General features: G+C 45.7%; 2 protein-coding genes across 2 annotated transcripts in view; one reads left to right on the top strand and one right to left on the bottom strand.

Moving 5' to 3' along the window:
• tubgcp6 (tubulin gamma complex component 6) overlaps window positions 1-12,882 on the top strand; it is a 16,981-nt gene extending 4,099 nt beyond the window's left edge. The window contains exons 10-25 of the mRNA XM_076170870.1: window positions 1,869-2,008; window positions 2,177-2,326; window positions 3,330-3,411; window positions 3,880-3,968; window positions 4,088-4,203; window positions 4,812-4,950; window positions 5,033-5,119; window positions 5,226-7,179; window positions 7,412-7,573; window positions 8,012-8,171; window positions 9,139-9,280; window positions 9,807-10,001; window positions 10,646-10,778; window positions 11,300-11,513; window positions 11,937-12,130; window positions 12,316-12,882. Of these exons, the coding sequence (XP_076026985.1) occupies window positions 1,869-2,008; window positions 2,177-2,326; window positions 3,330-3,411; window positions 3,880-3,968; window positions 4,088-4,203; window positions 4,812-4,950; window positions 5,033-5,119; window positions 5,226-7,179; window positions 7,412-7,573; window positions 8,012-8,171; window positions 9,139-9,280; window positions 9,807-10,001; window positions 10,646-10,778; window positions 11,300-11,513; window positions 11,937-12,130; window positions 12,316-12,407 (4,049 nt within the window). The 3' untranslated portion in view covers window positions 12,408-12,882. The remainder of the gene's footprint in view (window positions 1-1,868; window positions 2,009-2,176; window positions 2,327-3,329; window positions 3,412-3,879; window positions 3,969-4,087; window positions 4,204-4,811; window positions 4,951-5,032; window positions 5,120-5,225; window positions 7,180-7,411; window positions 7,574-8,011; window positions 8,172-9,138; window positions 9,281-9,806; window positions 10,002-10,645; window positions 10,779-11,299; window positions 11,514-11,936; window positions 12,131-12,315) is intronic.
• appl2 (adaptor protein, phosphotyrosine interaction, PH domain and leucine zipper containing 2) lies at window positions 12,822-26,929 on the bottom strand. The gene is made up of 21 exons (XM_076170883.1): window positions 26,806-26,929; window positions 24,324-24,422; window positions 23,044-23,103; window positions 22,694-22,765; window positions 21,769-21,856; window positions 21,599-21,640; window positions 21,441-21,499; window positions 20,958-21,104; window positions 20,318-20,400; window positions 20,005-20,157; window positions 18,920-19,108; window positions 18,743-18,785; window positions 18,503-18,559; window positions 17,018-17,112; window positions 16,377-16,544; window positions 16,169-16,221; window positions 15,858-16,032; window positions 15,576-15,612; window positions 15,317-15,472; window positions 15,170-15,217; window positions 12,822-14,675 (listed from the first exon to the last, which is right to left on the bottom strand). Exons 1-21 carry the CDS (start codon window positions 26,860-26,862, stop codon window positions 14,547-14,549), a joined length of 2,010 nt encoding a protein of 669 aa, XP_076026998.1. The 5' UTR covers window positions 26,863-26,929; the 3' UTR covers window positions 12,822-14,546.

The following is a 26,929-nucleotide window of genomic DNA, read 5'->3' as shown; positions in this document are numbered from 1 at the left end:
TTATATTATAATCAGTCTCCTCCTCTTCAGAGAGGGTCTGCTTTGGGTCTGTGTGTCAGTACTGTATGTCCTGAACCTGAATGGATCCAAGCAGGTGACCAATCAGCTCAAATCATGTGATGCACCATGAGCACAGCAGGAGAATAGGACTTTACATAGAGTCTTAGTACAAACAGTATGTTGCTACTCCTTTCATCAGTTATTAATTGGTAGCTCATCATGCTGCTGCCATTTCCGATGCTCTCTCTCTCTCTCTGTCTCTCTGTCTCTCTCTCTCTCTCTCTCTCTCTCTCTCTGTCTCTGTCTCTGTCTCTGTCTCTCGTCTCATCTAATCAAGTCAAACTTCCCGGGGTCCCTTTTAGATCAGATGTCTCTTTTTGGGAAATACATCATTGTACACTGTTTATTCAGTTTTGGACCTTTTAAGACCTCCTAATATATGAAACAATCTTGATTGAAACAGCAGCTCCTGTAAATGAAAACCCTCCCAGGCAGGTTTTTGCAACAGAAGAATCAATTTCATTATAGTCTGTAAAGCCCTGTTGGATTTGTCCTTGTCTATAAAGGATGTCATGAAGAATCGGCTTACGGCGCTGTTGGGGACTGAACACATCTCCGCTCAGTAACCCACGGAGACGAGCGCTCGCCGGATCGATGTTGGTTTACAACTTTAGTTGGTTCGCCAAGTTGAAAAATCGTTAGCTGAAATAGTTTTTTCTCCTTTCAGTTTGAGTATTATAATTGTCCCTGACAAGGCCGGACTATCCAAAGTAACCTTTGTAGTCCAATTACTGACTTGACTCCTTTGGGAGAGCAGAAGAAGAGTTGGGAAAGGAGGAGTTGAGGCAAAGCGACCCTCTGAGCTCTTCAGGGGCCGCTAAATTCATTTGGTGTGCGTGGGATATTTTGTTGTGTTATTTTATGATTTTGCTACAGAATCGTTCTTCGCTGTCAAGGTTTATAGTCGCTAATATCCACTGTTTGATGTTAACTCGTATACATTTGTTGTTAGTCGTGTTTTTATGCAGTATTTGTCCTAATGAAAAAATATACACAAAGGGATTTCAGCCTCTCCCCACGGTTGTGTGATGGTAGTTGGGTACTCAGCATTGTAATTATAAAGCCTTACGGTGTAAACAGTCACTCATAAGAATGTAACAGGATATGAGCTGAATTCATTTTTACATTTACCAGTGTGAGTGTCGAAGTGAACAAGGTATGAAGGAATAGGAGTGTTGCTAAGAAATCCTATTGTGGAATCTCAATATTACTAAAACCATACTTGCCTAGTTTACAATGTAATTGTCTATGACACCGTGTCAGTAATCCATAAATATGGTTTTATTTGAAACATTATTATAGCCTCTCCAAATATTGTATGTCATGCAACACCGTGTTCAAGGTCAGATCCTCACCCTAAGCTTTGTCTGGCTTAGACGTTCATTTGCTCATCGGCTACACCTCATCAACTCCTGCAGTGAACCTGTGCACTCTCCGCTCCTGATTTTGGAGGACATACAAATGTCATTGTTCTCCTCCGTGTCTGTCGCCCGGAGAAGCAATCAGGTCCTAAGCTTTCTTGGCAAGCCTCAGGCTTTCTGTAAAGAGCTCTGGAAGCCGGGTGCATTCATGTTCTCTTACGCATTTTGCTTGGGATCACTGAGCTAAACTCTGACAGTTTCCAAGTGTTAATTCAAGCAGCCTGAGTTTCCACATGGCCCACAAGTCACACTAATAAGGAAAACTTTCAGGTACAACAAAGGCTTAGCATCAATCCACCATGATAACATGCTTTATTATAATTGGGCTGCAAGATGCTAAACTAAATTGTAAGACAACATATTAAAGTGATTTTTATCTTTTCGCAGACAAGCACTTCTGGATTCAAGGCTACACTCTGATCTCAAAGGATGTGGAAGATTGTGTCCCCATCTTCCTCAAACACATTGCTAATGACGTTTACGTCTGCGGCAAGACCATCAACCTGCTCAAGATCTGCTGCCCACAGGTTTGCGCTTCAAGCACAACCAGATTATTCAGCTCAATGTTGGCTAGCAAAATAGCTTTAGTACATGTTCATACGGGACTGTTCCTTTCATGTGACTTAACTAAAACACTTTGAAATGATTCACCTGCCATGAAAGTAGTCTGAAGTCTTTGCTCACTGTGTCCACAGCACTACATCTGCTGGTCGGAGCTGCCGGTGCCTCGCATTTCTGTCACGTTCTCTCTGCAGGAGGTGGAGGAGATCGAGAGGCACTGCGCCATTTATCGTGGACGCATGGAGCGGATTGCTAAGCACAGTGCCATCAGCAGGGAGGAGAAAGTACTGACACACTGATTGCTTTGCTTTGCATTGATTTTACTAGAGGTCGCTTCACAAATGTCTGAGCTTCTATTGACATTACTGCTTTGGCTACCTACTGCATAACAAATCCATGTCAGAATAGCTGTTAGGACCCTGAGGGGAAAGGAAATCTAACCGTCATCCAACCTCATTGAAACTCCCCTCCATCCTGTTTTAATAAATAATGTTAAGTATATTCTCATACATGACTGGAACCATCAACAGAATAATGTCCAAACTCAACCTAACCAATTTATTTATGGAGCTCAGCAGACTGTCGATATATTTAAAAATAGATTCATGTCTAGACAAGTAATGTACCCACTACTGTGCAAATGATACATGAACGCCACAGCCACTCATCAAATGATTACTGTGTGTGTGTGTGTGTGTGTGTGTGTGTGTGTGTGTGTGTGAATAGAAAGAAATGTATTTATTTAATTTAAATATCCCTATGATGATCATTTTCTCACAAACACAACCATAATAAATCTTGAAATACATTTATATTCCAGGATTATTAGGTGACATTTAATTTAAGGAGGCTTTAAGAACTGGCCTCACACTTTTTAAAGATTATTGCCAAATCCCACTAATGTTGTAAATTCACCACTTGTTTCTCATATCTGTGAAAAACAAAGGAAGCCAATGACCTCTTAATACCTAAGGTTAATCTGCTACATGTCCATTAACATAGACAGAGGGAGGGGAGAGAGAATGTCTTTTTTTCCCTTAACATGATCAATGATTGACGCTCCGCACCTCAACTACTGAGATTTTCAGCAGCAGGTCATTAAAATGATGCAGTTGGGTGTCTGAGACGAGCATGGTGCATGATGTAGTGTAACTCTGGTGGATTGGATGCTCTGTAATCTGTGCGCCCCTGGCTGTGCTGACTGGCGGAGGGGGGGGTGGCAAGTTGAGCTACAGTTCAGGCAGATAGATCTTTGTTAGTGATGATTTCTCGTCTGTCTGTTGTTAGACCCAGCGAACAGAGCAGGCGCGCCAGGAGCTGATCAATCAGGTCAGAGAATCAGCAGCCAAGACTCTGGAGAGCATTCGCGGTAAGCTTTACTCTAAACGTGTGCATGCAGTCGCTCCTATGTGGTTCCTGATGTGCTGGAACACATCGCCGCCCCCCTGAGAGCGTCTTTAACACTCGGCTCAGTTCTGATTAGAATCCACACGGCCTTGTTGGTTCTTGACTAGGAGAGTTTCAATGAGCTGCTTTTTTTCCTCCTATGCATGAGGGCTGTTGCTTCAAGGAACTTTTTAAACTCTTTCCATCATTATGGGCAGTGAAAGGTGACCATCACTTAAATGATTTAAGGAGCAAACCCCTGAAATGATTTATGACTTTCTCTGTGACCAAAATAGCAAAAAATAGCACTCCTGCTGAATGTGTGCCTTAGCTCAGATGCAGCAGATGGGGACGTTAGTGTGTGTGTGTGTGTGTGTTTGAGAAAGAAATATAATGCAGTTCAGGGTGTGGCGGGTAATCAGCCCTCTGTAAAAGCTTTCACCTCCTGTAGGGCGCCAGGTGTCACAACGTCTGGCTGTGGAAGCCAAGAAGAGGGAGCGTTTTGAGGAGCTGAAGCAGCAGCTGGAACAGGAGCACGAGGTAATGAGTTATATGAGAGAGATGAAGATAGAAAACAAACAAACTTCAACATTTCAGCCAGATCTAGACCGGTCTTGAAGACGTCAAATGTGACCTGTGTGTGTTTTGTTTGGCAACAGCGGCGAAGTGCGGCCAAGAAGCGTGAGGAAGAAGGCGACTTTGGCTTTGCCAGGGAGCTCAGGGACAGAGAGAAGAGACTCCAAGCCTTGGAAGAGCAACTGGAGCAGAGAGCCAGGTCTGATTAGACCACCGCCACAAATACAACACACATCACACATTACAGAACCATCACAATGCCAAGAAGCACATACACACAGATCAGTGTGCCCCATAAGCATGTACGGTCACACAGACCACATGAAATCACACATCCATTTAAAGACACGTACACACACACTGTTGCCTGTTTCTCTTTGCAAGACATTTATCATTCTAGAACAGGAAGTACACCTCAATGCCAAATGATTTGCACAGCAATTAAAATGATTCTAGTATTTAAATGAGGCTTCCTCATCTTATTGCTTTTTGTGGATTCCAGACCTGTCACCAGAAATGGTTCCAATCCCTCTGTGTTTTGGTACACACTGTTCATGTGGAATATTCTGATGTGCTCTTTTCCCCCACAAAAGCTAGCGTGAAATTAATTCCGGCAAAGCTTTCAGGGGGCTGAATGTCGCGGCGGCAGAAGTGACCATCCAGTAAATGGGAGGTTAAATATTTGATCAGCAGCCATGTGTCACGTTTGCTTGTGCGAGTCACAGAGCCCTTCTCCTGCTCGCACCTTTTAGTTACCCTCAATAAGAACCTCAGCTAAGTGATTCACACGTGTGTTGCTGCACACAGGAAAGAGCTGATCGCCCAGTACAGCCGCCTGTCGGAGGAAGCGGCTCGCAGAGAGATCCGGGCCATGTGGAGGGTGCAGCGCCTGAGGCTCCACGAGGCTCGAGTTGACTTCTTCATAGAGGACGAACAGAAGACTCAGGTTTGTGTTAAATCAAGAGATGGTATTCTGGTTTGTTCGAGCTGAAGCTGTCTTAACCAAAGCTGTTGTGATTGATCACCAGGACATACTGGAGCAGTATCCCTTAGGCCAGCAGAGGCCACCCAGCCAAGTGCTGCAACTGTTTTCCACAGCAACACAACCAACACAAGTAGGACAACACACTTGTTCCTCAACACTGATCAGACACATATTCTCCACCATGTTATGCTTCTCCAAAGTGTGTGTGAGCTCAAATGTGTAACCTCTCTTGACAGGAGTCTCCCACTGTGGAGCCGTCTGAGCAGCAATCCAAGGAGACTGGAGGATCTGAGGCGTCACCACCATGTGACGTCCCATCTTCACCTACTCTCCCCCCCTTAACAGTAAATCCTGACCTCATCTCTGACGACATAGACGTCAACGACTTTCTCCCTGCATCGCTGAAACCTGACAGTCAGCAGGTGGACAAGGCGCTGCAGGAGATCGGCTCCAACATCGCCGAACCATGTCCTAAACCACAACTAGTGGAATATGACTTCAGTGCCCCCTTTAGTCCGCTGGAAGGCATGGCCGGCCCTTCCTCAGTCCAGCCCAGGCCTCATTGGGGGCCTGCAGTCCTGCCTGACGTGCCTCAAAATCACCCGTCTTACTCTCACTTCCCCTTTGGAGAAAACATGACTGATGTCCAGGAGAGACGTCCCAAAGCCAACCCCTTTGGCCAAGCCTCAAAATCCAGCTTCCTCCCCGGTCACTACACCCCAGAGGGGCCCGTAGATACGTTTAGGTCCAGCAGCTATGGACACCCGTCACAATCCTCCCTGCAAATGGGAGACGGGAGCGATGCAACAGCAGAAAGTAAGCAGGAGACAATCACACCTCAGCCAGAGCCAGAGAGGCCTGTAAGTACAACAGAGGGATCGGAAAGTACTGTGGCGGCTACGCAAGGTGACTCCACCAAAGCAGATATCACAGAAGTCAGTATTGATAAACCGCAAGCTAATCAATCAACAGATGCTGCCTCTTCCTCAACACCAGACCAAAGTCTTGTCGATCACAAAGCACCGACTGATCTTTCTGACTGCGGCGGAATAGATCCTCCAGTGACAAACACTCAACTCGCTCAACCTTTGACGAACATTCACGATGACGTCTCTCCTCCTCACACACAGATTGGAGAACAGGTTTCAGATGTCGTTCCCCCTCGACCTTCGCAGAACATCCATGGACATTCCTCCGACGCTCACATAAAGGTTGGAGAGTACGTGTCAGACGTGACGGCCCCTCTGCCGTCCCCTAACGTCCACGGTCACAGTTCAGATGCCCACATTAAGATCGGAGAGTACGTGTCAGACGTGACGGCCCCTCTGCCGTCCCCTAACGTCCACGGTCACAGTTCAGATGCCCACATTAAGATCGGAGAGTACGTGTCAGACGTGACGGCCCCTCTGCCGTCCCCTAACGTCCACGGTCACAGTTCAGATGCCCACATTAAGATCGGAGAGAATGTGTCAGAAGTTGACAGCGTGCGACCTTCAGCCGCTCACGTCTACGGTCACTCCTCTGACTCTCACATCATAGTTGGGGAAAATGTTTCTGATTTTGTCGCTTCCTTTCCCATTCGGAATATCCACGGCCATGCCTCGGACGCCCACATCAACATTGGCGAGCATGTTTCAGATGTAGTCGCCCTTCTGCCCACCCCCAGTGTTCACGGTCACGTGTCCGACTCCCACATTCAAGTCGGGCAATACGTTTCCGAAGTACCTTCTTCACTTCCTACTCCAGGTATCCATGGTCACTCCTCTGACGCCAACATAAAAATAGGCGAGTTTGTGTCCAACGTAGCTGAGGCCAGACCTCGTTCCAGTAAACACGGCCACTCCGAAGACTCCGCCCTTCAGCCAGGGTGTATCGTGTCTGGAATTGAACCCGCCTCATCGCCTCTGCCCGGGAGCGCCTACGGCCACTCCTCTGACTCCACCTTAGGCTTCGGCTGCGTGGTCTCAGGAGCCGAACCCAAACATGCTCCTCTGCCCGGCAGCGCTTACGGCCACTCCTCCGACTCCGCACTGGGCGTGGGTTGCGTGGTGTTGGGTGCAGCGCCTCTGCCCTCCGCCGTGCCAGGCAGCGCTTACGGCCACTCATTAGACTCTTCACTTGGAAGCGGATGCGTGGTGAAGGTCAAAGGCAGCGGAGATCAACAGACGCCTGACGACAAAGAAAATAATGGTATTGACTCCAAAATCAGATAACTGCACATTCATGCATCAAACCTCAAGTAATCCTGCACAATTTGATGGCTGTTCCCATGTAGGCGGCGTTACAGCACAATTATTAATTATAACGGCCCACAATGACTCACAGGAGTACAATTGTGAGATAGAATTAAATATCACTGAGTAAACTTTTAGCGTCTCGTTAAAATCAATATTCTTCCCCATTCCTCTCGTTCTTTCTTCAGGTTCCAAATCGGAGAGCCTCAGTGAGCAGCTGGCCGAGGGCATGGGGTCCTGGGCAGCCATCTTGGGCCTGTCCCCCGGAGAAAGGTCTGAGCGAGAATACCTGACGGCTCTGGCCGCTCAGTACCAGGTGGAACACTACGAGGACTGCTACAACCTCATGGGTTAGTAGAAAACATTTTGTTTACCCGCAGATGATTAATACTGTAGTTCCTCATCACGGGCAATATGTGGACATCTCAAGAATTCACTGGCTAACATATTCAAGGAGGCTAAATGTGCAGACAGGATGGATGAAAGAAAAGGAACATGAGCTATGAGTTACTTTGCAAAAGTTTGTTTTTGAGCCTGGCAAAGAAATGCTGATTTGACTCCAGGCTATTTGGGATGGAATAAGTTTTTACTCTGGATATGTAATAACTTAAAGAATGTTACAATAAATCATTCTGCATTATCCATCCAGCCACAATGTTACTGGGGAAAGAAGCTGGATGTTATCTTAGGTTCAGACTGCAGGCATTCTCTTTCTTTGAAACATTCACAGTGATTTCCTCCTGGTTTCAGAGTTAGTACAACTTCTTCTCCTTCTCCCTGTGATCCAGGTGCGGCTCTGGAGTGTCAGCTCCTGAAGCAGGTGACCTGGGGTCTCTCCGTGGACCCCACCTTCCGCAAAGCCACAGACATCACCGGCCTCCTGCTCAGTGAGATGGTCTCCCTGCCGGTGCTGATCAAACACTCGGTCACCACCCCGCTCATCACACAGTGAGTGGCAGCAGCATTACAGAATTAGAGCAGGAAGATAGAATAACAAGAAGGAAAGAACCAACAAGAGAAATAAGGTTTTATTTACACTGTGGGGTTTCAATGTAACGAGGCGTTGTTTACCCTGAGCAGCGGCGGTTGTAAAGCCGGTCGGCAGCAGGGATGAAGGAGCCGGGGTGGCGTTCCTTCACGCGCCGTGGGGGCTGCAGTCTGTCACTGAAGGAGCTGCCAAAGGCTCCCTCGTATTAAAAGATTAGACCTCTTTTTGGGCAAATCTTTTGTTTTTAAGAATTAGTTTAAGCCTCTGATGTAAAGCTTGTTTGTTTTTGTTTTGTATCAGTGGTGTTAACCCAAACGCCACATTGAACAGGGAACAGGCACAGGTGTGAGACAGTTTGCCTGAGCTCGTCCAACCCCGCTATTCCAAACCCCGTTTAAACTGGGCTAAGTACACGTTTTGCATTCCAGGTATATTTTAAATTCTTATTACCCTCCATTCCTCGCAGGGTTCTTTTCCTTTCGGATCGGTTGTTTTGGCAGACAGGCTTGTCCATCTTTTGTAGACGATGCAATAGTGCCTTTGTGTACGGAGAAAGCGCTTCCTCATCTCTTTCTGCACACAGGGGTGCAGTATATTTAGCGTTGAAAGTCATAGCTGTAAATTTTTATTAACACATTTTCATCCCGCGGTGAAACAACACAGGGCGTTTGCCAGAGACTGTAGGTGCTATTTTTAATCTCTTTCCTGCTGACTTTTCATTTAAAGAGAACCCTGCCTAAACCCTGATGTAATATAAAGGTGGATCGCCCTGAAAGTATCACGGCTGATATCTATCATCCAAACAACCTCTATCAATTCTGTACGTCAGCACCATTTCAGCAGAGATGCTTCTGTCAAAACTTTTCTCTTCTCATCTTCGTCTTCCTCTCCTCTCTCCTCTCCTTCCTGCTCTCCTCACACATCCAGCGTGTCGTTGGTGAACAAGGCGATCGTGGACTACTTCTTTGCGGAGATGGGGGTGGAGAGACACTTTGAAGCGCTGCGCCACTTCCTGCTGATGGAGGATGGCGAGTTTGCACAGTCCCTCAGCGATCTGCTCTTTGAAAAGGTGATACTCTTCTAGCTGTAGTGTTGCTGTCATCTCTCTGCACATAAAAGTGATATGTGGTATTTTAATTCGGGTAATAGCATTGGCAGTGCAGACAGGTAAAGGACATCTTGGAGCGAGGCCAAATGTCTGTCCTTGAATGCAATAGATTGTAAACAAACTCTTTTTGTGAGCAGAACTCTGACTTTTAATCTGCAGTGCAGTGTAAATCTTCTCCTATTTAGCGTTTTGATACATTGCTTTCCTTTTCCTATACGCATTCTAATGATCAGTATTAAGCACATCACATTGATATTAGGAGTGTCTGGCTGTGTTGCGACATGTGCTGCAGGCATTATTACAGAGACTCGCCCCACCTGTGCCGCCCATGTCAAGCCCCACTTACGACATGTGACTCACGCCGACTCTTCCTCTGCAAAGCCAAGAGACAACAGGCCTTCATCCCGGCCAAACACTCCTCCATCTGCCGCAGCTTTAGCCACAGAAGGAGCTTATTATTAAAACCCGACTTTTGTTTCCCGGTCAGCTGGGCAGCGGCCAGACGCCGGGCGAGCTGCTGACCCCCTTGGTCCTGAACTCCATCCTGAGTAAGTCCCTTCAGTACAGCCTGCACGGGGACTGCACCTTGGCCGGCAACTTCACCTTTGCCCTGCGCTTCCTGCCAGAGACCTTCCACCCGCACGCCCCTGACTCGCTCAACTGCCTGGAGTTACGCTACAAGGTAAGGCAGCCACTTTTTAATTGAGTAAGTAAAAGTGTGTGTGCCTGCATGGCTGTACTTATCTCAGCATGAGTGGCAGCTTGAATGTGACAACCTGTCATGTTTTGACAAACTGCACTGGATGTGTGAAATGAGCTTGTCACACACCTAAGTGGTTGAATGTCACAGATTGATTGGAGTTGGGTCTTCTGGACGACACGCTGTGACTAATGCTACACACATTGTCCTCTGCTCTTGTTTCCTTTGCCCTATCGCTCTCCTGACTACTCCCCTTTTCTGCTTCTTCCATCTTGTTCCTTACCTCCTCTGCTCTCTCTCTCTCTCTCTCTCTCTCTCTCTTCATCTCTGACTTCATGCATTGTGCCTCCTTGTTTCTCTCACATATATCATTTCCCCATTCCTCCTGCTTCCACACCACAAACTATTCCCAATCTGTCTTGCCTTCCGCTCCCCCTGTACTGCTTCATCAAAATCTCGGCACCTACACCTTTCTCCTCCCACTCATCTGTCACGCTTCCTTTACCCGATTCTCTCCATTCCCCCTCTTTTTCCCTCCACTCTCTCACTCTCTCACACTCCCTCCCTCCCTCTTCTACCTTCACACTGCTTTCATCGTGTCACTTTCCCCCCTTCTTCTCTCCCAGGTGGACTGGCCGCTGAACATCATCATCACAGATAGCTGCTTGAACAAGTACAACCGTCTGTTCTCGTTCCTGCTCCAGCTCAAACACATGGTATGGAGCCTGCGCGATGTTTGGTTCCACCTCAAAAGAACAGGTGAGATGAAATATGATGTGCTCTCGCTCCGTGGTTCCTCTGAAAGGAGAGTCTTTATGAAATATTCAAAGAGAGAAGGAAAGTTGAGATTCCTTCATGTTTTATTTATCGGTACAACACACATCTCACACTGGTGGAATTGTTGTAAGACAAGGTGCTTGGATAGATTGAGTAATAATGGTCAGTGAGAGGAATTGGATGGACGACATGAATATCTAATCTGATGGGTGAGCGCCTGCAGGGAGGGAAACTTCAATGGCTGCAGTTTTAATGTTGTTGATCATCAGGGAAAGTTTATTATTAATACAGAACTTGGATGAGAGTTTTGTCTTTGAACAAGTGCTGACATCATTGCACGTCACACACACACACAGGTCTGTCTACATGAAGTCAACATGAACACGAGTGCCTACATTTGATTTTGTGCCCATATTATTAATGTAGTTACCTTAGAGCTGACATTTGGTGTTTGTTATTTTCCCTGATAAATGATTCGATGCCTGCGTCCTTGGTCCCCGCAGCTCTGGTGAAGGGAGCCGGCCGCTCTGTGCAGTTCCGTCAGCTGCAGTTATACCGGCACGAGATGCAGCATTTCGTCAAGGTGATCCAGGGATACATCGCCAACCAGATCCTGCAAGTGTCCTGGAGCGAGTTTACTGCAAAGCTGGCCACGGCCAACGACCTGGACGCCATCCACCGCACGCACGCAGACTACCTCAACAGAGCCATCTTCAGGTGAAGCCCTGCACCATCTTTTAATAATGTGTTTAGGTCATGTACTGGTTTTTATTCAGACAAAATAGGTCTTAATCGAGGTCTGCATCATTGTTTCTGTGTCTTATATCTTAGTTTCAGGTAATGTTCATGGCTTCACATACATCTTTTTGTGGTTGTGGCGCTCTCTAAACAAGTGTATTAAGACTTACTGTAAGACTTGCTCTCACACACGTTCCTGTAAAGCATCAGGGAATGTTACGTAAGCTGACAAAACTCGGTTGCAGTACAAAACACAGAATCTGTCCAACTCTGCGCCCGTACTTTGATTTCAAAGACGTGCCTTTAAATGCCAGCGTGAGCTCGACAGATGATTAAATCGCATTAGGAGAGGTTGTCGGGAAATGTCAGCTGAGCCTTCTTCCTCTGCCGTCTCCTCCTCAGGGGTTTGCTGACTGAGAAAGCCGCTCCCGTCATGAACATCATCCACAGCATCTTCAGCCTCATCCTCAAGTTCCGTGCCCAGCTCATCGCTCAGCCCTGGGACAGCCAGCAGGGGGAGGCGGTGCATCCCAGCTTCATCGCCATGCAGCAGTCTTACAACACCTTCAAGTATTATTCTCACTTCCTCTTCAAAGGTAAAGACAGAAACTTATAATTCTCTCGTGTCTTATTCACTTTTTAATCTGCATTAACCCTTTAAAGCTCAGACCGCTGGTAACAGAGTAAAATGGTTCTTATCCCATCATTGGTCTAAATATGAACTCATTATTTTAGATGAGGTGTTTTCAATTCATTAATGAAGTGTTGTGTTTGTTCTCAGTGGTGACTAAGCTGGTGAACAGAGGTTACCAACCTCACCTGGAGGATTTCCTGCTTCGCATCAACTTCAACAACTACTACAGAGACTCCTGATCCCTCCACGTATGTGCGTATGTGTAGTTATGTGTGCAGGTTTCAATCTCCGTGTGTGTGTGTGTGTGACATGTTAAAGACCATCTGCTGACATCAAACACCACACACACACATATATAGACTCATGCCCAGATGTGGGGATTAAATGTAAATACAAAAGCTTCCAGTTTCCACTTGTTTAATAAAAGCTCTGTCCGTCAGTTGATGTTCTTTTATAAACTAAAGAAAAACACAACTTTTACTTAAGAAAACAATTTCTTGTATTTATTAAAGATTCCATGTTAACATTTGTTTTAGAAAACGAGGACAAATTAAGTGAAAAGCCTTATGGGTAATGAACAACTTAAGCCATTTACAAAAAGGTATTAGAGAGAATATGGAGTGTTTATATTACCTACATCTTTTTAAAGACCGTTAGTTTCCAGAATATTCCTTACAAAGCAGAAATATCACGACAACATTACCACGGCTGGAACCTGCTCACGTAAAAAGGATCCGCTCAGTTGACGAGGAGACTTGCTCCAATTTTACCATCTAATCAAGAAATCAATCAGTTCGTGGAAGAGAGGAAAAAAGAAAGCAGCCGTATTCATGCAGGCTGACGATGGCGCCCCTGGAGTTGTAACGACGACGTAATTGAAGATTGAATTTCTCAGCCTGCGACTCCAATCCAATACGATCCATACTAATTATTTCTAACTATTGAGATTGCAGATGTCAAACATCCTTGTCCGTTACGTATTTCTGCCTAGATCCTTTTAAAGAGCAAGCGGGGGAAACAAATGTGTCGATAACCACCTTGTAACTTCATTAACAGTGTGATTTCCCTAAGTTTTGACCTTGTCGTACCGGCACATCCACACAGCCTCCCCTGTTAAGAGATTAGCAGCGCCGCACAAATTGACTGAAATGGAATATAAACGCATTGGGATTGTGTGGGAAAGTGGGAATTTCACGGATCGATGATTTTGCCTTCACTTCTTACAATGCTGTTTTGATTAGCATTGGAGCAACGAGCGTATTGCTTTTCAATGAGCGCATAATCCCCCATTGTGGTCCGTCTACATGCGTTACTGTCAGTTTTAATTTTTTTTCCAAGTCTTACAGTTCAATGCACAGAGCAGAGATTTTAATCTACTGCAAAGGGACTGAGACTTCAGAATGTGGCGTCATTTAATCATGCACTGCGTCACCGTTAACGTATTGACTTAGCTCTTAATGCAGTCGACTGATTAAACCACGTATAGACACGGAAACATGATCTATATTTACATGGGCCGTCAGCAAACAGAGCCAGGTATGAACTTTGCGTGTAACCCGAGGATGATGATGTTCATGATACAGAATAATATAAAGCATAAATTAGTTTCAGCACAGATGGAATGTTCAATATGCTACACAACATCATGTGTGTGTGTAGGGACAAAGGGTGCAGTAAATGTTATATTCTGCTTTAAAACAAAACAAAAAAAAGCTCAAACTAATCACACCCACCAATTGTGACCACACAGTCACACACATACAAACAATAATGACGAGCTATGATTTACTGCCTTGCAGATAAAAGGGAACCGAGCTTCATCTTGGTCTTCATCTTTCACATCTTAGTTTCCCAATAAGTGCATTCTACTGTAAAGCAGTCAAAATAACAAGAAACCTTGGGAGTGCAACAACATTTCTCTACAGGAGTTAAAGAATGATTAAAGTGGTTGCATAAGAGCTCTGTGTGTTTAAACTGTGAAACAAAGCAAAGGCTGAACTCTAAACAGACTTCAGACAATGTAAACCTAAGTTGAAGCAAATGAATCACCTCTGGTGCAAGTCTGCAGATGACTGGGATATTAGAAGAGAATGAAACGGTCATGAACCCCCAGTGGCACAAAAACAAAGCCAAATCTAAAGACCCATGCTACACTAACCCTGGTCATCCATTAGATCCAGACAAACCTTCCACTGGTGAGGAGGGGACGAGACCTCATTACACCGGGTCAATGGAAGTCAAATACACACGCTTATAGTATATGGATGTTATAGTACCAGAGTTCAGGGCTTGGGGTCATGATGAGACCTTCATCCAGGGAAAGCCTTCTCTTCAGACCGTGGCCCTGGTCTTGGTTGTGGCGAAGGTCCTGGTTGAGACTAGGCCTCCGACTCCAGGTCCTCTTGTCCTGCCGTGTCGGTCGAGTCGCCCGTCTCGGGGTCCAGCCGCAGGAATTTGCCGCCGGTTATGGGCATGGACTTCATCAGCTGGGCCAGAGCCTCCGGGTCCTTGGAGACCAAAGCCAAAGGAACAAGATGAACTTCAGCTGAGTCAGACTTTTCTTACTTTCTAAAGTACATAGCTGATTAATTTTTAATGAATTTCTCCCAGTTTACATCTGGGCCAACTAGGGAGTCAAAGTGTTGCCCTGTGCCCTCTTGTGGTGAGTTTCTATTATTACAACTCCAGACCCAGGTTACTGGAATCAAAGGCTTGTTTTCTTTACATTTATAGACTGAATGTAATTTATGTTACTTGATTGAATCAAAGTTTAACTGAGATCAAGCGGCAAAATTGTAATGGAGGCTGAGCTACATTTTTTTTATACATTTCCATATATAAAATTGAATCATTCTCTGAAGAAGGAATGTTACTATTAGAGGTAATTACAGGTACTTCATATCTCAGAATGTTCTTATCATCTTATAAAAATCCTAATGAGTGTGTGGGTTTGACTTTAAGTGCACTGTGTGTGTGTGTGTGTTTGGCACGAGGGCGTTACCTTCTTGGCTTCTGTTATATCCTTTGCCAGGCTTATGGTGTAGCATATCTGTAAACAACCAAACATTTCACAGATCATTCAGTGCGGTCCTTCATAAATTCCCACGCCTCCCCCTCCACACCAAAGCTTCAGTGCTGCTTAATCGACCTTTTCGCCCTCTGTGTTGCTCTCGAAGACGAAGGCGCTGTACGAGGGCTCTCCCTCCTCGTCTCCGTCGCTCCAGTCCCTGCCCTCCACCACAAATCCCATCAGCCTCCCGTTCTCTTGGTGGGCTGCAAACTGACACACCTCCCCCAGCTGGAACTGAGAGAGGAGCAGCAGAAGGGGAGAGAAGCATGGGGGAGGAACAGATGACATGAACTACAAGGCCTTAGAAATACGCAGAGAGATTTTTTTTAACACTTACACTTATTCTCGTCACTTGAGTCTGCGGGTCGATCAAACTGTTGTGAAGACGAGAGAAGAAACACACGTTAAGTCATGTTATCACTGGGAACTGGAACTCTTTGTTGGGAGCAACATTAGCATTCCAGCAACATTAGCAGAGTATTACTGGCACAGTGTTCTCATGGTGAAATCAATAATGTGGCAGCTCATCCTCATGTTTGACCCAATGGAAGTCTTTATGCTTCACAGTTTCTCGTTGCAGTGTCCTTTGTCCGTGCTCAGGGTTCTACTCATACGTTACCTGAGACTGGTGCTGGTGACCATGAGGTGCGACTCTGTGGTCTTGAAGATGTTGTGGATGGCTCGGGCGGCCAGCACCTGCCTGGTGGCCTCATAGATCACCTCCTGATTGTTGCCACAGCGCACTGCCATGGAGCCCAGGAAGCGCACGACAAACACCTGCTGCAGGAGGGAGTCTGCACAAACACACGGGCGGACAAATCAAAAATAGAAGCGTGGGAAACGCAGGTACACAAACACACAAAAGGAGGTTTAGCTGAACAGACTTTAGTAGAAAGCATTCAATTAGATTTGGACAAGGAGAATGTTTACCGTCACTTTCTGAGGAGCAGTCGTCGTCTGTTTCTCCAAATGGATTTGTGCGTCTGTCGGGAGGGAAGCAGACATCGGCAAAAAAAACAATTAAACCCCTGCGTTGAGCGATTAAGAGGCGTTCTGCTTCCTGGAAATGATGTGACAACCGTCACCACCACGACTTTCAGGACATTAGTTTCAACACTCATCACAGATCCCCCCTCACCTCCCCCCGCTCCTGTTCTGGTCCTGAAACTCGGAGGCGGGCAGCATGATGTCAAACTGGATGGGCGTCCCGGGGGCGATCAGGTCCTCTGGTTCTGGAGGGGACCCAGGCTTCTGGGTAGCATCGCTGCTGCCGCTGCTGCCACTCTGTGCGCCTCCTGGCACTGCTCTGTGGGAGCAGAGAGGGAGGAAGAGCGAGGAAGAGCGAGGATGAGCGCGCCTGTCGCATCAACCACATCAAAACATCCGTGTTCATCTCAGCGGCTCCATGCCAACACAAAGGATCGCTCTCATCGACAGTAGTCATGTTTTAACACCTAATCAGGAGGCTGAGCAGTGATGATAAAAGCTTTGGAGGCACTCACTAGTTTCACGTCAATGATGATCATCCACTACATTTTCTCCCTCCAGCAAATCAGAATCCCTTTATTTATTTATTGTTATGAACCAGGAGTGCTTCTCATACACTTTTAATCTAAATCTCTCAATTTGACAACTCCATTACTCTCTTCTGGAATGCCTGAGTGCTCACAGGAACAAGCAGGCAACTTCCAGTCGTCACTTGCTACTTTAAAAAGCCACTAAACTCCAAACCTCAGCAGAGCATGCAGGGATGTGATGTTGTGAATGTGGCTGTCTGACCTGTCGGTGTTGGGTGAGCCGTCTTGTCTCTTCTCAAAGCTGGTGATGGGGGTGACCGCCTGGATGGCAGTCTGGTTCAGCCGGATGGCCACAGCCTAACGTAAGCAAACAGACAAGGTGCGGTTTGTTTATAAAGGCATAACCACATTCTGTTCTATCCACACTCGCTAATCTCCAGGTTTACAGATTTCTAAGAGAATGAGTAGAGGTTTTTAGAGGCTAAAATTAGTTTTTGTTGCAATCTCTTGGCTCATGTTTGCATCATCAGGTGCAGGGTGTGAGGGGATGAAGGCTGTGGGGCAGAAATCCATGTGTTTGCTCTGCTCACACGTCCCTTATCCTCACCGGGCCATTTGCTTTATCTTTGTGTTCACAAGGTCCTGCCACAACTATTATCTGCTCTTTGTTTACCTTTCTCTCTTTCTATATAAACATTTCTTCTATTATTTGAAGAAAGCACAAACACAATCAGACTGTACAGTACGCCCTCCTTCTATTGTGGCCAGATTTGTGAAATGTATGAACTCAAATACGACGTCATCGGACTCCAAGGCCATTTAGATTCACCAGTTAGTCAGGATGTCGAATGGCGTGTGTTAAGAAATGACAAATTGATTTGAAGTTGGATTATATGGATGCTAAGTGTTTACAATACCTGAGTGTAAGTTAAATATCAAGGATCTATGGTGTGGACATGTAGGCAAGGGCATATAGAGGGGAAACAGGATTGAGGGAGTGGCCGCCGAATTGTCCAACATATTTGTTTGTATACAAATTTTCCCAACCAGGAGATGATGCCTGGTTTGTTTGCTGCCTGCTCAGTGCCGGTGGGGGTTTGTTCCTCCAGCTAGCCCTCCTGCAAACAAGCACGATTGTGAACTCTGAAAAGCAGCTCAGGCAAAAAAAACAGGAAGGAGCTGTGAGAGTGTCATTAAGTTTTACGCCCCTTAAATGGAGAATAAGTGCTCCGCCGCCGCCAATTAAAGGGCCGGGGGAAAAAACAGGATGTTTAACTTTGTCTCCTCAGATCAGATTTACATCTTTGAAGTTGTGAACAATCAATTAAAAAATGTTTCTCATCTAGATTTAACTGTTCTTTAACCTACAAGTTGATGTATTAGCTCACCTCTGTTTGGTTGCTTCGTTATTTTGAGCTAAATTATTCAAAAACACATTAAATTCTGGTGCAGGTTCAGATTAAACAACTTTAGGGAATTTCATCAAATTGCAATACGAGCTTAGTCATATCAGGCTAATTTATGTCATGATGGAAGAGATCAATAGATGCATGCTGGTCTGATCCACATCCAGAAAAATATGATTATATATACAGTATATGTCTTCACAGTGCTTTCTTTCTCATTTGGTCAGGAAATAAGGACAGCAGGAGGAGAAGCTTGGATTTGCATTCTGCCAGAGCCTCGACTGTGAGCGCGCGCGTGTGTGTGTGGGCGTAAATCTGCCTGGACTGGAAGCTCATGGTACCTCTGGGTTGTCAGTCAGGTAGATCTGTCTGGAGATGTTGTTCACGGTGCAAATCCACTGAGAAAGAAACAGAGATCCACATTAAGAACTCCAGAAATCACCTGCATGATAAGAGCTTGTGACAGCTCAGTTAAGATGAGTCCAAAGATGTAAACGCACACAGACGAGCCCTGACAGCTCCCTCTTTGTTATGAGGATACCATCAAATACAGTTGATCAAAAAGCCTATTTCACACTTACTTCCTCGTATTCCCTTTTGCTCTCTGCTTGCAGAATCATGGACCTAAAAGTATCCATGACAACAAGAGAGGCACCCATAAGAAGCAGGCATCCATATGGCAAATTCAATCCATGCTAAATCCTATTCACACTTGTGTATTAGTGTCAGTGTTGTGCTATGGAGAGTGGCGCGCATACGTTTTGCCAGAAGGGGAAGTTATCTGAAAACAGTAGCGTCTGTCCTCGCACTCCACAGCCATGACGGAGCTGTTGTCCAGGTCCAGCACCATGCCGCCCGCCACGGCGCCCCGCGGCTGACACATCAGGTTCCCCCCCTGGGTGAAGAAGTAGAGCCGGTCCCAGGCTGTGGACACCAGGCCTGTTTTACTGCGGTGCAGAGAGGAAGAGGAGGAGGAGGAGGAGAAGGTGTGGGTGAAGGTCGACAGCACAGGAGAATATTATGATGGATTTTCGGGCAAAAGCGGCATCATGTACATCGCTAGTGACTGCTGGTGTCTCAGGGCTCCATTAGGATGAAGAACGTGTTGAGAAAATGATACTCAAGGCCGAATTGATCTGTGTGTGCTGAAATCATCATGTGCATCTGTTTAAAAGGTGTGTTTGAACAAGTTTCTTTTCATATAAAATCAAGACGTATACGGTGCAACGCTGCGGCCGACCCAGACCCTCATGTTGAGAAACCATTGAAATATCAAACGCTCCCCCGGTGCAGCTTGAGACGCATTACAGGCTGCTGGCAGCGTGTGTGTCATTAAACAGAATGACATTCTGTGGAAACCTTTTCTCCGGTGTCACAAGCATTTGTCAAAGGCTTTGGATGTATATGAGGGTGAGACGGAGTTTGACAGCGCTGACATTTTACTAAATCACATTGTGGTCGACGCTGCAGTTCTAACCCCCCCCCAGAAGCCATTAAGGACGTTTCCTCTCTCATACATCCACACTGCAACGAGCTGACAGCGCACACCGCTGACACACCGTCACCTGAGCCATCTGCTCTGGCCTGACGAGACACCTTGTTTACTATTGTCGTGTGCAATCGAGCGGCAGAAATCTTTAGCGAGTTGTGTTTTGCAAGTTCAATATTCAAGACTTAACTGCTGTGTATTGATCGTGTCCTCTCCTTGCACTAACTGCACTGACTGAAGAAATTGAAAGTGTCAGATGTGCTGAATGAAACCTGAAACTAATCTAATTTGTTTTAGGGGACAGGAGACTCCTCAGGACCTGAAAGGGGACGTGTCTCTGGTGAGGAGTCTTACTTTCTAATGTTGAGGTAGCCAGACTTCTGGATGAGCGTGCGATTAACCGTCTCTGTGTCTTTATCTGGCGTGTAGACAATGTCCTCCACAGACAGAAGCTCCCTCTGAGTCATGCGCATGGCCTCCGCCTCCACATCCAACTGGGTCTGGATGCTGCACAGGACAGACGCTTTCATGAGCAGGAAGCCAGAAAAACTCACTCACAAGTAAGAACTTTACTTTCAATTTAAGACTTTCTATTGGTGAAATAATTATCCTAGGAAGTCTGCTGACATCTTGACAGCTTCTTTCCATATCAAAAGCAAGTCTTTACCTTCGTGTCATGAGGGAGACGGAGGCCAGGAACGTCTCCATCTTCTTTGACACCAGCTCAATGCCTCTCTTGAAGAAGCCCACCTAAAAGAGACACAACATCAGGGCGTCAGTCGCTTCAAACCAAACTTTGCTTTCCACAACCGATCGATGAGAGACGCCGTAAATCACCAGCAGGCATTTATCTCTCCTTTATCTTTCCCACTGAGGCGTGTCACCATTTACAATCTCACACGGGTCAGAATCCTGTAAGGCTGAGATTCTATTCTATGTACTTCATGCACAATTGCACTTTCCATGTAAAAGAAAATGGAGCCAGACTCTGACACAGCGGTTAGCTCTGTTGCCTCATAGGAAGAAGGTCATTGGGGTCAAAGCTTGTATCCATGTTTCTCCCCTGTTTGCCCACTGATGCCAACAGATAGGATGATGAGTCAGACGCAGGAGGGATTTACAGACGGCTATGAAAGAATGACTGGAACCAGACACATTTATCTCAGCGTGCTTGACCTTTGAAGCAGGAACGCCTTAATGGATGACTAACATCCAGGAGTCTTAACTGAATTTAGATCAATTCCTTCACGTATAAACACAAATCCCTTTTCTCTGAGCTGAGGGCGGGGTTCTGCTCCGGCCGGTACCTGAGCTTGTGAGTAGCCCAGCATGGGTTCCAGCATAGCCACTCTCTTGCGGTACTGCAGGGCGTTGAGGGAGCAGTAGTACTGCAGGGAGGCCTGGTGCTGCTTCCTCCTGGTGTAGGCCACCTCCTTCACCAGGTCGGCCTTCAGCTGCACACACACACACACACACAGGGGAGCAGGTTTACACAAGCAAATGTCACTCATGCAAAATCTCCCGTAGTCACGTTATCTGCTACATGCGAGCGCAGGAGTATAAGCAGAGCAGCAGAGTGTGTTGGAGCATGTGGAGCCAGGCAGGAGAGTCAGAGCTATTTCCTGCCATTTGTATTTGATCTGCTTCTAAAGTGCTCCTCCACTATATTACCAGAGCATTACCGCACTGTAAAGGCTTTTTACACCTTCTGATCAATGGGACAATGCTGCGTCGGTACAGCTGAGAGAGAAAGAGAGAGAGAGAGAGGGGGCACTTCACACTCACTCTACCTTTTCATTCTCCTTCTTCTTTGGCAGTCGGCTGTACTTGACCATAGCTGCCTCGTGCTCTGCATAGAGAGAGAGAGAGAGAGAGAGAGAGAGAGTGTGGATATCAGCCACTTCAGCATGAAATTGGTTTTGGAAATCAGTTAGATGTCTGGACTCACCATCGGTGGCGATGCCAAATATCTCCTTCAGCGTGCTGATCTCTGCAAAGATCAATATTGACACCATCAATATATTTACATGAGGAAATGAAAACTTGAGCTTTGGATTGGCTAAATGTTGACACTTGTGCAGACGGGATCTTCTGTCTGTGTGTGTGTGCGTGTCCAACCTGTGAGGTCCCTCTCTCGAAACCGGATCAAAGGGAAGACCATGCTGTCGGCCATCTGGTTGGCGAGTTCACAGTGGAGTGAGTTCAGCTGGACATCACAGAATCACAAAACAGATTAACAAGATTATACACAGCACAGCAGAGCACAAGGACACAAACAAAAGAGCTACACAAGCCAAACACCTTGAGGGATTTCAGTTCACTTTGCTGCCAATCATTTCTGGAGCAAACCTGGCTAGTTTTTCAGGGGGGGGAAATGGGGGCACGAGTGAAGAAGACGAGGCCTCACCTTCATCAGTAGGGGGTAATAAAATGTGTTGTATCGGAAAACCAGGAACAAATATGACATGATATACGATAAAAGAGAGATATAGATCGTCTAACAAGTTCATGTCCAGTTTGAGTGATTTAGTTTGTGAGCAGATGAGGCCAGGGACACAATCAACCTCGTGTGTGTGTGTGTGTGTGTGTGTGTGTGTGTGTGTGTGTGTGTGTGTGTGTGTGTGTGTGCGTGTGCGTGTGCGTGTGCGTGTGCGTGTGCGTGTGTGTGTGTGTGTGTGTGTGTGTGTCCTGAACACTGGGCAGGCCTGTGGAGCTCAGAGGCCCAAAGTGACAGGCTGATCTGTTCTGTCGCTACACCTCTGCCTCCCTCTCTCTTCATCCATCCATCCACTCACACACCACTGCCTCCATCCTTCCTCCATCCATCATGATCAAACCTCATATCCATCTTCTCCTCTGTATATACGGTCGGTTCAGGCCTTCGTAGAGAGAGGATTATGTAGAGCCCCATCTTGTAACACGACACAGACCTATAGAACTACTGACTGTGCAGAAGCGCCATGTTCTTCCGCTTCTATACACACACAGACACACACACACACACTCACGACAGTAAACACAATAATGCAAACACGAGCCTCACCTCCCCCACAGTTTTGGCGAAGTTCTGCAGCGTGGAAATGACCTCCTCATCGCCTTTTCCAAGGGCAAAGTTCTAGATAGAAAAGGAAAGAGGTCAGGTTAACGGTTATGAAACTTCATAATGTAGCATATGCTGCCACAACTTGCTGCTATTAGGGACTAAACACTTATGAAATGCTGTGTTTTCACCTCTCGTTACTTATTATTCTAGTATAATTAGACCCTATGACCTCCTTTACAAATCTTATCATTGTGATCACCCTTCTTATGATACCAAAGCTACCAATATGTGGGCATGAGGGTCAGGGTCAGGGTCAGGTCAACGTCACAGGGCCGTAGCAGGATACTTACTTTCTTCTCATAGTCCAGGAGTTGTCTGGACAGCTGCTCTGTGGCCAAACCCATCTCACTCTGGGAAAGGGGCGGGAGCGGGGAGACAGATGTGGGAAAAATTCATATTTACAGGAAAGATATCTGGAGTTTTCCCTAACCTCAATATGTCTCATCTTCCTTCACCTCTTGTGTGTAGAGAACAATGTGATGAGCGGCTACTGCTGCTGCCAACAAAGCTTTGATATAAGAAACGTAACAGGCAAATGAGGAGTCGAATGCAAATCTAACACAAGGCCGTATAAATGTGAGCTCTAGGCCGCTGGATTTGTTTAGTTATGACAAAACATCTTCCAGACTAAACAACCAGTCGAGCTATGATAACAATCTTAAATCAGGTTAAATAATGTGATACAATTTCCTACAACAACTGATTCATTCGGACAGCACTACAGTAACTTTATTTACTGACTGCAGAATACACTCTCAGAATACACTCTCTTGTTAAAATGATGAAGAACAACATGACATCTTTCATGTTGCAAAACTGGGTAAAAAAATAAGGTTTATCAGCCTTTTCTGCAAGGGCCTTCAGCATGTAATGTTTAATTCATCAGTTTGCCCGCCGTGTGAAGGATCTGAATCTAATCAGGGAAATGGAAATGACTCCTGCTTACCTCCAGTAGGAAATCAGGGGCTGAAACTAAACTTCACAGGAGGAATCTCACCACTGTTTGACTTCACACAATTTATCTCCCAACTGTGCTTTAAGTGTCAATCTTAGAGGGACATGAATGGACAAATTTGGGAACCGATTTATTGTTCTTAGCTTCTTATTTCTGAAGAACCATAATAAGAATTAGAAAACAAGATCATTGGATAGACGTCTGAAAGGAAACTGTTCGCTATCATCAGCAGCCGTCACATATGGACGATATAAAGCTATTTATACACACAATGACATAAACACTTGTGCGCTGTAAGGTGAAAAATTGTGTGTGTAGACAGTTTCCCCAAGATACAGTCCATCAATGCACTTTATTGTTCCGGCATTCCAGTATTTGTGTCCTGCCTTGCTTTTATTTTTTTGCTTTTATGTGGACGTCAATACATTCTAAATGCACAGTTGTGTGTGTGTGTGTGTGTGTGTGTGTGTGTGTGTGTGTGTGTGTGTGTGTGTGTGTGTGTGTGTGTGTGTGTGTGTGTGTGTGTGTGTGTGTGTGTGTGTGTGTGTGTGTGTGTGTGTGTGTGTGTGTGTGTGTGTGTGTGTGTGTGTGTGTGTGTGTGTGTGGTTCTACTACCTGAGCTCCAAACACCCTCTGCATTGTCTGTAGCAGCTGGTTGGTGTAGTCTGTGAGCATCCCAGAGTCCTCCTCAAACACGCTGAGCAGGGAGCGCGACTGTGGAACAAACAGTCACACACTTTACTTATAATGTTAAAGGATGAACATGTGAGAGACAATGCTTAGACACTGGTATATAGAGTATTGAGTGTGTTTTAGTGCCAGTTTTCCTAGCTGGAGGTGAAGAGGAGACGTCAGACGGAGTGAGGGGAGGGAAAGACACAAGTTGCAAACTGTTGTGTTGCTTTGAAGTGAACCCTAAAGCCAAATGACTTTACTGAAGGGCCGGCTATACAAACTGAGGAAATCCTGTCAGGGTGTAGTTTCTTATGTCATCAGACAGGTGCAGCAAGAAGGCAGGGCACGTATCGCAAAGACACACACACACACACACCCTGCGGCTGAAGTCTGTTTACAGATCCCTTCAGCAGACTTCAGACCTTCAGCACCAAAATACTATGAGCAGAGACAAATTCAGCAGGAATATTGAGAAATGTGGTTTACAGACATGGCTCGAGTGTGTGGGTTGACATTAAGATTAGATTAAGATTGCTTTAATTTACTCTGTCTTTGGAATGTACAAACTGAGCTTGACTAACATCTCTTTGACATACATGTTCATACAGTCGCTCCATCTATTCTTACTTTCACAGACACTGAAACTGCCAGATAGGTTTACAATGTTCTTTACCTGCCTTAACCTAAAGGACTAAGGTTTCAGAGCGCTGCTAGGCTGGGATCATATAACACCCGCTCCCACTTTTGCAACACTTGGACTTCCTGTTTGATTTAGAAGACATTTCAAACTTAAAATGTTACTCATAACATTTAAAGCAGCCTCTGAGCCTGCAGACATTCTGTAGGTTCAGATCCTCTGCAGCGAGGCTCAATCCTGGTCTTCCTATTCTACGCACACCTTAGTTAAATAATGTGTGTTGCGCAATCGGGATCTGGGAGGCGCCGAGTCTCGTAAACATATTTGATTACGTTTATCAGGGGAAAAACACAGATAAGATAATGTAGTTCTGGCAGCCATCAGAACTTCATTACAACTTCATTACATTGACATTTAATCATTTGACAGAGATTTGAATAAACATTATAATTCAAAGCTCTGGGACTCTACTGAAGGGATAGAGCATCATTTGATTGCTAATGTGGTGTTTTGATGGTGATGGTGATGGTATATTGAGCTATAGATGCATCGTCATCCTCAAGGAGAGCGCTGCAATTAGGACAGAACTGTTTCATCAAAGGACAAAGTTGCTCTTGCAGGTACAAATTATCTTTATTTGAAAACAAACACGGACTAATGGAGCAATTAAGGGAGGGAAGTGAAAATGATGATTTGATTAAAAATGGATTTACAGGCGAATGGAAGTCAGAGTGCTGCTGAATACAGAGCGTGGTTCTGTTCTGTAGTTGGATAAATCAAAGCATTTTAATAGGCCGCAGTCTGCGACGGCTCTCAGTATTATTAATGCTGAAGAAGTGCGACATGACTTCTCTAATTGAATTCTCATAAATTAGAGGTTAAAGGGATGACAGAATATATTTGGACCTTGATCACAATCTGGGTTTCTCATGTGGGCCCGCGGGAAAGGACAGTTTCCCTCATCTGGTCCCAAACCATAACAGTACCAAGGCAAAGAACTCCCCTCACTATAGGGGTCACACATTCTGACCTGTACTCTCCTGCAAGCTCTCGTCTCCAGAATAAGCTGGAGGATGACTGATCTAACCATATCTATCTTTTAAATGATTGATTTATGATTTATTTTCCTGGGATTTGTCTTCCATCTGTTTGTGCAGCACAGTCTCCTCTGTATCCGGCTGTGTGTCCCGTGTGTCCAGGGCCTTATGCATCCGCCGTGAGCGACAGTCGTGCATGACAGGGCTGGTTTTGGTTAACTATTTTCATACTGCCTATAGAGCTTGAAGCATCAGTGTCACCACGAATCGCTAGCACTGCCCTGCTGCAGCCAATGGACTCATTCCTATGTATCAATCGAGCGAACCCCTCCCACAGCCTCGGAAACAGGCCCGGTTCGGTTCCAGAATATTCCATAAAATACAGGTTTATGGAGGATATTGTAAAATCAGATAATGAACAGAGTAAATGCGTTCGAGATATGGTGACATGTTGCATGTGTGTGTGTGAAAGCACAACAGCCATGGTCGTATCGGGAAACCCTTTAGCTTCGATATGAGAACAAAACATGAATACAGTCTTACCGAGAGAGATTATCATGAAAAATGCCTGTCAATTAGTGGATTATTAAACTAAAGGCGTATTGCGTTCCCATAACAATGAGGTAATGGGGAGCTGTCAGCGAGCATTAGAGACGCTACACTGCAGGCTACTACGCTAACTTCACGACCACTAACGGCTTTTTTGATAAAAGTGTCTCTTGACGTGATGAACGCCGCGAAGGCCTACCTGAGGACTGTCCTGCAACGCTTCATCCAGGTGCAGTTTGTTGTGTACGGCCGGCATCTTGATGGTGGTGGAGGAGAAGAAGGGAAGGAGGATGTGAATTATTTACATCCAGGACTCAATTTCC

This window comes from Genypterus blacodes, unplaced genomic scaffold, assembly GCF_046128005.1.
Source record: "Genypterus blacodes isolate CSIRO-AG114 ecotype Tasmania unplaced genomic scaffold, CSIRO-AGI_Gbla_v1 ptg000015l_1, whole genome shotgun sequence".
In the NCBI taxonomy this organism is placed as follows: Eukaryota; Metazoa; Chordata; class Actinopteri; order Ophidiiformes; family Ophidiidae; genus Genypterus; species Genypterus blacodes.
The sequence above is the reverse complement of the archived record's forward strand: the minus strand, read 5'-3'. Positions and strand labels throughout refer to the sequence as shown.

Coding starts and splice junctions, on each gene's coding strand:
- appl2 (XM_076170883.1), bottom strand. CDS start 26,862: ATGCCGGCCGTACACAACAAACTGCACCTGGATGAAGCGTTGCAGGAC. Junction 21,105..21,440: donor AGAAGAAGGAGAATGAAAAG/GTAGAGTGAGTG, acceptor GTGTGTGTGCAG/CTGAAGGCCGACCTGGTGAA. Junction 18,786..18,919: donor ACTTCCCCTTCTGGCAAAAC/GTATGCGCGCCA, acceptor GGATACTTTTAG/GTCCATGATTCTGCAAGCAG.